Source organism: Rattus rattus, chromosome 10 (genome assembly GCF_011064425.1).
Source record: "Rattus rattus isolate New Zealand chromosome 10, Rrattus_CSIRO_v1, whole genome shotgun sequence".
Taxonomy (NCBI): domain Eukaryota; kingdom Metazoa; phylum Chordata; class Mammalia; order Rodentia; family Muridae; genus Rattus; species Rattus rattus.
The window spans coordinates 60864790-60878950 of NC_046163.1; the positions used below are offsets into that span (position 1 = coordinate 60864790).

Here is a 14161-nt window from a genome sequence, read left to right on the forward strand (position 1 = left end):
GTGTTCAGCATCCATCCCGAGCTCCTGTGATGTATGTAATGCCCAGTGTGGATGAACTTACTGCAGCCTGGTCAATAGTCTTTTCTACCTCAGATACCCTTTTCCCCTTCTTGGCAATTAGGCAGCTTATTGATTTTAAGGAGAAATACATAGTCAAGAGTGAAGCCATGCCAGGAACATAAGGACCCTGGTTAAAAGACATGTAGAGGGGCCGAATTGTTGAGAAGTTAATGGATGGTGGTAGGCTCAGTTTGGAGCATCCAATCTTTCTCTAGCTGCTACCTCTTGGATTAGTGGCTTTGGTGTTTCTAATTCAGCCATAATTTGCTGTGCACTTGTTCTGTGCAGGGAGGTGTCTTGAGAAGTTTTAGCTAGTTAAGGAGGGGGCCAAGAACAAGCAGACAGCTGAGGGATACTGGGGTGGAGAAGAACGTGGGCTTGGATGTCACACAGTGGTCAAGGTTATGGTCCCTCATCTATCATCCGCTAGCTGAGTGACTGTGGGTAAGCCACCAACCTCTCTGAGACCCAGTTTCCTCATCTGTGAAGTGAGAACAATAGTCTTGCCCACTTCCTTGGGCTGTGAGTGAGTCTGGGTGAAAGAATATGTAAATCCTTGGAAAATAAATGGTCTCTATATGATATCACATGACAGAATGTCCCGAGAGTAAACTATTAAATAGGCATGGGAGTTCAGTGAAGAATCACTGAAGCTTGACTGTGCAATTGGACAGGAAAATTATGAAAGAGAGCTGATCTGGGATTGGTGGAGAAAGATAGGTGAGAGCCAAGGTGGTGGACTTTGGGAGGGCACGCAGGCAAGAGTATTTGGAGAAGGCAGGGTCCTTAAAGCAGGTAAAATATGGTGGGCAATGGGTGAAACTGGAAACATTTAGTGGACCAGGTCTTATCTCCCTGGGAGTTGTGGGCTGAGGACTTTCTGTGACCCTTGAAGGATCCATGTAACATACTGGTCATGGCTTTTTTTTCCTGAATGGCTTTGCCGACATTCTCTCTTCTTACTCCAACCTAAGATTATAGCAGAGCTTAGCAGACACTGGATGTGTGTGTCCTTAGCTTGTGTCACATGAACAGCGTGATGGAACTGAGCAGAGAGTCACTTTGGAATATCTGAGGGCAGCACTGTAGCTATGGCTTTTATATTTAATGTAGTGTGTGTGTGTGTGTGTGTGTGTGTAGGGTTTGTATGTGTGTGGTCTGTATGTGGTATATGTGATGTGTCTTCAGTATGGTGCGTATGGTGGGTGTGTATGTGCTGTGTATGGTGTGTGTGTGTGTGTGTGTGTATGTGTATGTGTGTGTGGTGTGGTATGTGTGTGGTGTGGTATATGTGTGTGTGTGTTGGGGTGTGTGGTGTGTGTGTGTGCATGTATGTGTGTGTGTAGGGTATGTATATGTGTGGTCTGTATGTGGTATATATGATGTGTCTTCAGTATGGTGTGTATGGTGTATGTGTATGTGTATGGTGTGTGTGTGTTTGTGTATGTGTGTGTGATGTGGTGTGTGTGTGCTGTGTATATATAAGTGGTGTGTGTGTGTATGGTGTGTATATTGTATGTGAGTGTAATATGTGTGGTGTATGTAAGTGTATGTGTGCTGTGTGTGGTATGTATATGTGATGTATGTGTGTATGTGATATGGTATGTGTTGTATGTGCATTGTGGCATGTGTTGTGTGTTGTATGTATGTGCTATGTGTGTGGTATGCTGTGTGTATGTGTGTATGTGCTGTGTATACAATGTGCATGTAATATGTGTGTGTGGTACGGTATGTAGTATGTGTTGTGTATATTGTGGCATGTGTTGTGTGTATGTGTTGTATGCAGTGCTGTGTTGTGTGTATGTATGTTGTATGTGTGTTATGTTGTATAGTGTGTGGTGTGTGTATTTTGTATATATGGGGTGTGTTTGTGTACCAATATCCCATCATGTGTGAAGGCAGAGGGAGATTCTCCCCTTCTCCCAAATGAGTCCTCAGGAACTGAATTCAGATTGTCAGACTTGGTGGCAGTTACCTTTACCTGCTGAGCCATCTCTCTGGCCCACCATGCCCTTCTTTCATTTGCCACCAGAGACTGCAGAAGATTAAAACAAAATAGAACAAAAATTAAATCTCCCTCACTGGAGGACTGGCTGAATGATTCATGGTACTTTTAATGCAACTGTAAAATTCTCTTTGTTCTAATAAAAGATGTAAAAGGTGCCTATGATCACACAGACTCAGACGCGCGCGCGCGCGCGCACACACACACACACACACACACACACACACACACACACACACACACACCGGGGCCAGGGGAGGGCTACAGTTTGATGTTGTTTTTCCCAGAGGGCCCACCTTAGGATGACTGGGACATGCAGTAGGACAGTTAGACTGTGTGTGTCACAGTCACTGAGTGTTCCTCTGAAGAGGGAATTAGTTCCCTGGTTCTTCTTTCCACCTCTCTCTGTCTCCTTCCTCAGTCATGAGGTGGCAATCAGGTCTTGTTTTCCACACACTCTTGCCATGTCATCTGCCTCAACACAGACCCCCAATCAACAGAACTGATCATGGACTGAACCTCCAGAGATGTGAGCCCAAGTGAGACTCTCCTTCCTCTTTCTCCTCCTCTTCCTTCTCCTCTTCTTCTTCCCCCTCTTCCCATTCTTCACCCTCTCTAGATAGAGTCCTTAATGCACACTCAAAATAATGGTCTTGCTTCATTCTTCCAAGCGCTGGGTTACGGATATGACCACCATGCCGGACAACTTTTCTTCTTTGGAAGCTGATTACCCCAGCTACATTGTTATAGTAATAGAAAGTTGACTAAAACACACAGAGACACACATGAAAACGTGCTGTCATGTTAAAGGCAGTTTTTGGAAGGATGTGTTAGAAATCTTGAGGGGCTGTAATTACTTCCTGTTGGAATTTTTTTGTCCATCAGTAACAGTTACTTTCTCAACAAAAAGTGTAGATAAAAAGTAACACTTGGGTAGGAGAGTGAGGTGTTAGGGGAGAGGGGCTGTTTCTGGCCATGGAGGCAGGAGCTGACAGGTTCACACTGAATTGTAGGACTACCTTCCAGAGAGTTCCACCTCCTCATGGAGAAGCCCAGAACCCCTGTTCACAGCTATACCTGGGCCCCACCCTTTTTGCCCAGCTCCCTTTCTTGCCTCCTTGTCAGGTCGGACATATCATTTCTTCACGTCTTTGGAGTAAGCAATGCTTTTCACTCTGTAGACAACCAGACCCTCTGTGGTACAACCCATTGATCTAATCCCTCTCAGTAAGTATAGTCCAAGTTCCCTTTGGTCCCTTGAGGTCTCACCCTTTCCCCCTAGCAATTTATCTTCTGTCCTGTCTGACTGTCTTCTTTGAACATCCCTCTCCAGACTGTACTAGAACCCACCGTTATAGCTGACCACTATCGTCTTCATATGGCCAGCTGGTTAGCCAGAATTCCCACTGGACTTTTAATAGGCGCTAGTCTTTTTACTCTGTTTCCCAATAATACCAACTTGATTTGCCTGTGCAAACCAAAAGCACTCTCAGGCCACTGTTTTGTCTTTGTTTTCCTCAATCCATCATCCTTCCCTCTCCCTGCTGTGATCCCATAATATCCAGAATGGGGCCCAGTTGTCCTTCCTGGGTAAACAAAGAAAAAAAAGGCTGCAAGCAAACCTCCTGGTTCCTATCCCCTAGTCTAGGTGACATCACCAGTGAGCAGATGCCACGTGGAGGCTGGTGAATGACCTTGTCATAACCGAGTTTTCCGGTCTGGAAATGGTACTCCCTGATACCTCATCCCTGACTTCCTCCCTGACACGGCCACAATCCCATTAGCTACAAGATCCTTGCTTCCAGTGGGCGTCCACAGTGTGCATTGCCTCTTGGCAAACGGCCCTCTAACTTGGCCTCTGGGTAAAGAGGGCTATTGTCCAAGTGGGCAGGGTCATAACTCAGCATATCAGGGTTTTAGGCTTTACCTTTTTCCCGCAACAACACACCCTTCAGCCTGTTCACATCCACATGGCCACACGCCCACACACCCAGCCTGCAGAGCAATCGAAATCCTGGTCATTACAGGGACTTTGGGCTCCGGCTTTTGTCCGGTGGACTAGTAGCTGTGTCTCTGGTGTCCTCCCTTCTCTGGTCTTAATGATCTGCCAGAGAAGTAGAGTCATGCGTGTGTAGTGGTAGACAGCCTTCTTCCATGTCTGAAGCCTGTGCTGCTGTTTTAACCCGTGCTGCCTCCATCACTGAATGGCGTCTTCTGACTTGTGTTTTCTCCTAAACTACCTCCAGGAATTGTGTCCCAACCCTCAGTTTATTGTTGGTGGAGCCACACGCACAGACATCCGCCAAGGGGGTCTTGGTGAGTAACTGGGTTGAGCCCTATTTATTTAGGGCGAGGGCGGGTGAGCGTGCGGAATGAGCAACATCAGATTAAGCTGTTAAGACGCGGCCAACCCAATTATGCACACCTATGGGCTTCTGTTTCTGCGGCTGCGTGCTTCGTGGTGGGTCTCAGCGTTGTGGCTAACTTTTGGCTTCCCTTAGCCAGCCATTTTCTGCCAGCTCATTGAACTCTTTTCACGCTAGAGTGAAGAGCCAGGCTTACATATCTATCATAGAAATCCTGAGGTGTTTTCCACAGCTGCCTTTAAGCAGGTGAGCTTCCTGTGGAATGACCCTCTCTGTGTAATTATAGATGCCTCTGTTGTGAGTAAGAAAACATGATCCCATCTCTCCCAGCCAAACATTCTTTCACAGGCCGGGGATCCTGGAATCAAGAGCCTCTTTCTAGGGACTAAGGAGTCATGGAGGGATGGGTACCAGTCAGGATGAGGTACTGGGTTCAGTCCTCCAGACAAATGAACAAGGAAACAAACAAACAAAAAAAGAAAAACAAAAACAAATTAACAACAGCCCCCCTCAGAAAATCCGCCATTTTCCCATGTCTCTCAGTATTTTCGAGCCAGCAGCAATTCAATTTAGAAAATATTTTTATTTCTATATTGTATGTTCTAGACTTACAGAGGTGTACCTCAGTCCCAGAGGTCATGCTGGAATACAAGAGGCCTCCCAGTCTACTCCCCAGCACCAAAATTCATAAACAAAGTTGACCGGTCAGAAGAGTTTGACAAAACACAGTAACAATTCACTTTGTTGATTACCAAGTTTGTATCTTATCCCCAAAGAGAATCATTCAAGGCAGTTATAACCACTAAGTTTCCATATCTTCTCATCAGAGCTTAAATATGCAGAGGACATGCATAGACAATACCTAAGGCCTTTTTTTGGGGTGGGGGTGGAATTTATCCTGAGTGGCCCTGGGCTGGCTGAGGCAGAGGATAAGCATGAAGTCACCCACTACTCTCCATCGCTAGAGTATCTGAGATTACAGGCCCCTGTGCCAAGCCCACCACCCATTATAGGCGGTACTGGGGATCAAACTCATGGCCTTTGGTGTAGCAGGCCAGCCCTCTATCAACTTAGGAGCATTGGGAAAAGGACATTCTTTTTTTAATATCAGAATACTGTTAGGGAGCAAAATTTACTTGAAAACATAACAAGTTTTAACCAGTTCCTAACTGTTTAAACACAAACTAGGCACAACTGTTGCCTTACTTCTTTAGAAGAAAAGCGATTGGCTCCCAGGAATAGCGTGATCAGGAGCTTGCATGACCATCTTTTCTTACTGTGGAGAGAGCATTCAGAAATAGTGTTCTTAGTGCTGGGGCTCAGTGGTAGAGTGCTTACTTAGCATGCAGGACGCCCTAGCAGGGTTTAATCCTCATTGCTGTCAGAAAACGAACAACGAACACCCTTCGCCACACTGCACGACCCCTCAGTCTCCTTCTGTAAATATTTCAAACGTTTAAAGTCTATCTATCTTATAAAAAAGAAGCATAGGCTGTCCTTGGTAATAGGTTAGCTCTGTCGACCTACTGACCTCCTAACCCCGGAGCCTCCCTGATGGGAGTTTCTACACAGAAGTGGACAACATTCGATACATTTTATGGCACAACGAGATCCTAAATTAAACCTGCTAATCTTCCATACTGCCTTGCTACCTAGTTAGTGGAGATTAGAGATGTGTGTGTGTGTGTGTGTGTGTGTGTGTGTGTGTGTGTGAGAGAGAGAGAGAGAGAGAGAGAGAGAGAGAGAGAGAGAGAGAGGAGACTACTTTATGGAAATAAGCAACCCCCTCCTTCTACACCAACCCCTTGACTTCGTTTCTTAGCCAGTTCCCCCTTCTCTCTCCTTCCCCTCCCCCTCTTCTCCTCCCTCTCTCCCTTCCTCCTTGTTCCAGCCTGGAAAACCTCTTTCTCCTCAGCCTGTGGGAAACCATCATGACTTGGAAAATTGCAGGGCCATTGATTTTAAATGCTTTCAATGTTCTGTGCCTCAATGAGCACAGCAAATAGCTTAGTCAGAACTCAGGCAGCACGACTACAAAGCAGGAGCTTCAAATGGGGTGCCACACACGAGTGCCCCACTCCCAGAAACTCATACCCTGTGTCTCCCTGGCCCTGGTGTGAGGCTCCCAGAGGGTGAATGTGCTGACCTTTAGCAGGCTCCGGGTGAGGACACGATGCCCTTTTTCTTGAAGCTAAACAGTTAGTCTAATTTAGCACACAGCCCAGGGAAACACAACTTTGAATGTCTGCCTTTAATGGCTCCTTGTTAGAGACCTTTTAACTTTGGGAAAGGCTGTTAATGAGAGCTTTTTCATTGATTGACTTGGTGGGATTGTCCTTTGATTACTGTTAAGCAAGGAGATTTGAGAGCTTCCAGAAGGGGCTGGAGGGTTTCCATGGAGAATGTGTGCGGTGGATGGAAACCCAAGCTGGAAGCACAGGAAATGAACCTAACTGGCTCTCTGATTCCTGCACGCATCAAAACAACTGGAGCCGCCACTGTGGCGGTGGATTTTAATGAAGACAGCTAGAGAAGGGGGCGACTGAGCATCTGAGGAGAACAGGTGCCCAGGGACCGTATTCAGTATGCAGGAAAGATGGTGTGTCATAGCCAAGGCTGAAACCAGTGACTGAGTAACTGCAGTTCCCGCGGCCTGCGAGATCTGAGTCAGGGTCGGTCCTGAACAACGAGGAAGGATTCCTCACTGGGTATAACTCATCTACCCCAGGGCCCAGGAAGCTTGACATAGCACTTGCCAATTTGGGAGTGGCAGAAGGTAATGCTTACTTAATGCCTTGTTTGCATTCCAGAGTCCGACACTGGCACTTGGGTGTTTCTCATATTTTTTCTTTAATTGAAATTTTAAATATATTTAATTTATACAGTAAAAAGAGGTCATTTGTTTATTTCTGCTGTACTGGGGATTGAACCCAGGGCTTTGGGCATGCCAGGTGGGAGTGGTGACACTGAGCTCTACCGGAGCCCTCCCTCCTTTGAAAATACATTTTAAGATAGAGTATTACCAAGGTGCACAGACAGGCCTCCGAATCACTCTGTGAGCCAGGTGGGCCTTATTCTCGTGCTCCTTCTGCCTCAGATTTCTCGGAGTGCTGGGATTATACGTGTGTACCAAAACACCGAGCTGAAAATGATGTCTTTTTGAAAGAATTCCTATGATATGATTTTTGGTAAACACATTTAAAAATTCAAAACAATGCAGTATCTCTAAACAATACTTGAGAGTTGTAACACTCCTCCACTGTCCTCCATTACAGTCCTCCATTCCTCTATAAGATGCCTATTTTCTTCTCAGTGCTTCACAGACCTAATTAGAGTGTGCCACCATCCCATCAGAATATTTTATCATCCCATCATGGTGTTCCCCTGCCCTATCATAGCACGCAACTATCTCATCTCAGTGCTCCACCATCCCGCCCCAGTGCTCCACCACCGCATCCCAGTGCTCCACCATCGCATCCCAGTGCTCCACCATCCCAGTGCTCCACCATCCCGCCCCAGTGCTCCACCATCCCATCCCATCCCAATGCTCCACCATCCCAGTACTCCACCATCCCATCCCAGTGCTCCACCATCCCAGTACTCCATCATCCCAGTCCTCCACCATCCCATCCCAGTGCTCCACCATCCCATCCTGCCCCAGTGCTCCACCATCTCATCCCGCCCCAGTGTTCCACCATTGCATCCCAGTGCTCCACCGTCCCAATGCTCCACCATCGCATCCCAGTGCTTGACCATCCCATCCCAGTGCTCCACCATCCCATGCTACACCATCCCATCCCAGCCCTGGACCATCCTATCCCATCCTCCACCATCCCATCCCATCCCAGTGCTCCACCATCCCATCCCATCCCAGTGCTCCACCATCCCATCCCAGTGCTCCACCATGCCATCTCAGTGCTCCACCATCCCATCCCGCCCCAGTGCTACACCATCCCATCCCGCCCCATCCACCATCCCATCCAATCCCAGTGCTCCACCATCCCATCTCAGTGGTCCACCATCCCATCCCGCCCCAGTGCTCCACCATCCCATCCCAGTGCTCCACCATCCCATCTCAGTGCTCCATCATCCCATCCCGCCCCAGTGCTTCACCATCCCATCCAATCCCAGTGCTCCACCATCCCATCGCAGTGTTCTATCATCCCATCCCAGTGCTCTACCATCCAATCCCAGTGCTTCATCATCCCATCCCAGTGCTTCATCATCCCATCTCAGTGCTCCACCAGCCCATCCCAGTGCTTCATCATCCCATCCCAGTGCTTCATCATCCCATCCCAGTGCTCCACCATCCAATCCCAGTGCTCCACCATCCCATCCCAGTGCTTCATCATCCCATCCCAGTGCTCCACCATCCCATCCCAGTGCTTCATCATCCCATCCCAGTGCTTCATCATCCCATCCCAGTGCTTCATCATCCCATCCCAGTGCTCCACCATCTCATTACAGTTATTTACTGTCTCATCACCATGCTCCATTGTTTCATCATAGTCCTTGACTGTCTTACCCCAATGTGCCATCACAGTGCTCCAGTGTCCCCTCGCAGTGCTCCAGTGTCCCCTCACAGTGCTCCAGTGTCCCATCATAATGCTTTGCTCTCCTAATTCACTGCAATGCTCCACTGAATTATCACAGTGCTCTAATATTCTATCACAAGGTGTGTTCACCTCATCATAATGTTCTGTCCATTGTTTCAGCATAGTGTTCCACTATCCCAAGATAGTGCTCCATGGTTCTATCCCAGTGCACCACTGTGCCATCAGTGTTCCATTGTCCCATCACAATACTCCATTGTTTTATCCCAGTTGTCCTTCTATCCAATTGTAGACTTGTCTCATCCCAATTCTCTGTCCCACCACAGTGCTCCATATTCCCATCATAGTGCTCCACTGTTTTATCACAGGGGTATTATCTCAGTGCTTCATTTAGTAATCACAATGTGCATCTGTTTCATCACAATGCTCAGTCCCATTATAATTCTCCACTGTCCTGTGATGGTGCTCCACTGTCCTATGACAGTGCGCCACTGTCCCATGACGGTACTCCACTGCCCCATCAGAGTGCCCCGTATCCCATCACAATGTTTCATCATCCAATCAAAATTCTTCACTGTACTATTGGAAAGCTCCACTGTGCATCAAACATTATTCCAATGCTGCACTGTCTTGACATGGAAGTCCCTTGAACCATCCCAGTGTTCTGTCTTTCGCAATGCTCCATCATCCCATTGCAATTGCAATGTTGTATGCACTTCCACTTTATAATAATCCACTGCCCCATCAGAGTGTTCCATGTCCCATCATAGTGCTCTGTTGTCCACCATAGTATCTGTCTCATATCAGTGCTCCATTGTTCCAAACCGATGCTTCCTATAAACCCTCATGGTGTTTTAAAATTCTATCACACTGCTATACCTTCCCAGTATAATATTCCATCATAGTGCTCCACAGTCCCATCAAAGTGCTCCATAGTCCCATCACAGTCCTCCACTACCTCATCACAGTGCTCCACTGCCTCATCACAGTGCTCCACTGCCTCATTACAGTGCTCCACTGCCTCATCACAGTGCTCCACTACCTCGTCACAGTGCTCCACTACCTCATCACAGTCCTCCACTACTTCATCACAGTGCTCCACTGCCTCATCACAGTGCTCCACTGCCTCATCACAGTGCTCCACTGCCTCATCACAGTCCTCCACTGCCTCATCACAGTGCTCCACTGCCTCATCACAGTGCTCCACTACCTCATCACAGTCCTCCACTGCCTCATCACAGTGCTCCACTGCCTCATCACAGTGCTCCACTGCCTTATCACAGTGTTCCACTACCTCATCACAGTGCTCCACTGCCTCATTAAAGTGCTCCACTGCCTCATCACAGTGCTCCACTGCCTCATCACAGTCCTCCACTACCTCATCACAGTGCTCCACTGCCTCATCACAGTCCTCCACTGCCTCATCACAGTGCTCCACTGCCTCATCACAGTGCTCCACTGCCTCATCACAGTGCTCCACTGCCTCATCACAGTGCTCCACTACCTCATCACAGTGCTCCACTGCCTCATTAAAGTGTTCCACTGCCTCATTACAGTGCTCCGCTGCCTCATCACAGTGCTCCACTGACTCATCACAATGCTCCACTGCCTCATCACAGTCCTCCACTACCTCATCACAGTCCTCTACTGCCTCATCACAGTGCTCCACTACCTCATCACAGTGCTCTACTGCCTCATTACAGTGCTCCACTGCCTCATCACAGTCCTCCACTGCCTCATTACAGTGCTCCACTGCCTCATCACAGTCCTCCACTGCCTCATCACAGTGCTCCACTACCTCATCACAGTGCTCTACTGCCTCATTACAGTGCTCCACTGCCTCATCACAGTGCTCCAAGTCCCATCACAGTGCTCCATGGTCTCATGATTGTACCCATTTGAGCCATCACAGTTGTCCACTATTGTACCTCAATGTTCCTTTGTCCATATCCTAATCTTTTAGTGTTCTGTCATGGTATTTCCTCTTCTGTCCTTGCATTTTGGCCAGTGCATGCACCAGAGCACCTGATGTTTCTATGGCACTGAGCTTAGTGGCTATCACACAAGAAGGTATATTTGTGTGTCAGAACTCATTTGGTCCCTGGATTTAGATGTCCTACCCAACCTCCCTAAGGAAAATGGGGAATATACTGACTTGCGGATAGGAAATTGCCTGTTGGCATTGGTGTAGCTGGTACCCATAGATCTAAATGTTCCTGGCATACCTTCCGGCCACCTTCCATTGCTAGTTTGTATGAGTTGGCTGTTATCCCTTCCATGGAAGAGAAGGTCCATATGATGGGAAATCTGACCACTACTGGCCTCACATTCTCCCTAGTAGCTTTCTATAGATGTCATAGGAGGCTTCTGATACAATGGTTGGGATGGTCATCCACATATTGGGTCAGTTGCTGCAGACAGAAGGGTTAATTTCCTTACAGCCAGCCCAATCTGGAGCCTGGACTCACTGTTAGGGTTGTGAGCTCTCTACAAACCATGTTCCAAAAGAAGTGGGCAGTGGCTCTTGGTAGACAGAGTGAGAAAGAACAGTGGAACAGTGTGGCATTTAAATGTGTGTACATGGGCTGAAGACAGGGGTGTGGCACAGTTAGTGCTTTCCAACTGATAAGTCATGTCTGTCCTCTGAGCCGGGGACCCTGGCTTCTTTCCTCCTCCAGTCTATCACTCTGCCACATCCATCTCTACTTCTTCCCTGTGGGCTCCTGTTTTCTCTTTGGATTAGTAATTAGACAAGACTCTTTCAGCTCATCTGTGCAGACCTGGCTCTTCCTGGTTGACTGATGAGTGTCCTCTCTACCATGTTCACAGTTATAATTAAACCAGCCAGGTAAATGCAGTTAGGGAACTGACACTTGCTTCCTTATCACCCTGGATGTGGTCACTACCATGGATGGATATGGTTGCTAACAGCCCTGGGTATGACAATCATGTGCTCCACAGGGCATGGGGTAAAGCAGCATCGAGAGAGTGTTTGCAGCTCTTTTTTTTTTTTTTCTTTTTTTCAGAGCTGGGGACTGAACCCAGGGCCTTGCGTTTGCTAGGCAAGCGCTCTACCACTGAGCTAAATCCCCAACCCTGTTTGCAGCTCTTTGATCTTTGACCTAAACCCTCTGCCATTTTGTTATTATTAAAGTATTTGAAAACTGATAGAACCAAAGCCCGAGACTTCTTGTGGCTTTCTTCCTGCCTTCCCAATATTGTCAACAATAGGCTGGATCAGGCATAGAACAAAAGTTTGGTCCTGAAGCTGCCTATGCGTCTTCATTTTTCAAAGCTTGGAGTTTTGTGGAAACCAGATAGTCTTTTGTGGAAACCAACTTTCTGACATGGATGGGTAGGGACGTTAAGAAATTGTAAAGGTGTCTGAAGGAGCTCGCTGATCCTCAACAATGGAAGAATGTTCTAGAAACAGTTCCCAAATGGCTCCTTGACAGTAACTGTGGAGAGAGGTACACAAAGATACCTCCACTCACTGCTGTGGTACCCCTGCTAGGATTTCCAGCGATGGCTAATGGCCGGTCTCTAGTAAGCTCAGTGGCTATGGCTAACTCTCCTGTCTTTGGCTCCATCCAGTCCTTGCCTTTGCTCATAGGATAGAAAGAAAGCATTAACATGTGGTGTCCTTGGTGTTCAAGGCTTCAGAAAGACAAAGAACTCAAAGGCCTTTAGTGACCTATGGGCCCAAATGCCACACGAGGGTGCACTCCCAAAGGCAAAGACCTTGGTCCCTGCAAAATGAAATTCTGAAAGCTCACTGCCTTCAGAAGAACATTTTTTCCTCTTTAACAAATATGGACTAGAAATTTCCAGAATATAGCAAGAAATCATCAAGCTTTCTAAATAACATATTATAATGTTTATCCAAAATTTAAATCTATTGGGTGTTTTTTCTTCTCTTTTCTCCCTCCTTCCCTCTTTCCTCCCCTCCCTCCCCCACAAGTTTGCCTTTCTCCCCCTTCTTCCTTCCTTGACTTTTCTTTTGGGTTGGGGAAGACACCCACTGCCCCAACACACAAATGCTCTACCACTGACACATCAGCTCTCCCTTTTATATTTTGCTGTCATGTGCCTGGTGTGCTTGTGTCTCTGTGTGGTCACTTCCCCTCACCCCCTTTGTCTATTGACCTGAGTTTTCTCTTCATCTCTCTGGAATTGATATCATAGTCATCTTTGTTGCATTTATTGAATAGAGTTTTATATTCTGTGTTTTAAAGAGAGTGAGTGAGACATTTCATGTCTCTGAAGATAATCGAAAGCCCAATAGCGATGCCATGACCTCATCACCCTCTCGGATGGAGCCCCTGCATTGATTTTCTTCTGTGAGCCAGCACTTTCCCCATGGGCAGGGTCTGGATTCCTGGGGCAGGGACGGGCATATGCACTCAACAGTAATTGAGAGTAGTGTCAGCCACCTTAAGACATCTTCTGATCTGTAACATCCTCCCAGGACCGGGGCGAAGTAGATCAATTCGCTAGGTCCGGATGCTTACTTTTAATGAGCACCTGGGGAAGCTTCCACAAGCACAAAGGACCAAGTCTGCTCATTGATTCTAGAGAGCACAGGGTCAGACCTCTGGGGGAGGGGGGATGCAGGGGCCAGCTTCATGCTACCCAGTGGGGGTAAGGGGGGACGCTGATGAGCTGGATTCTGATGGAGTCTCTCTTTCCTTTTGCTGTTGTCTCTTTCTGCTCTTACTCTCCAGTGCTCTCATGTTCTGTTCCACTGTGACCCTTCACCTTTCTCTTCTGAGCCAAGGTGCTGGGGACAAGCACTAACATTTGCTACGAGTTTGACACATTGAGTTTTAAAAAGATATTCATATTGGCTATTATTCCAGAACACAAAAGAATTCTACATGATACGCTCAGTTCCATCCACCCTCACTTACCTGTTTCCTTCCTGTAGGACTCAAAGTGCAGAAAAACAGGGCTGGCAACCCCAGCCACTTAGTAATTGCATCTCATAGGACAATTGCTACAAATATACAAACTATCACTTTGCCTGATACTTTGTCCCTACCCACATTCCTTAAAAGATATTCCCCCATATCTTTTAAGCCACGAATGAAGCACAAACATTGTAATTTCAAAAAAGATCGATAATTTTCAATAGAATTGGACTTGAGAACACTATTACTTTTTATTCTGTGCATTTA

General features: G+C 47.2%; 1 protein-coding gene across 1 annotated transcript in view; it reads left to right on the top strand.

The window, feature by feature from the left end:
* Capn8 (calpain 8) overlaps positions 1–14161 on the top strand; it is a 65325-nt gene that overhangs the window by 2792 nt on the left and 48372 nt on the right. The window contains exon 2 of the mRNA XM_032915520.1: positions 4312–4381. Coding sequence (XP_032771411.1) covers positions 4312–4381 — 70 coding nt within the window. The remainder of the gene's footprint in view (positions 1–4311; positions 4382–14161) is intronic.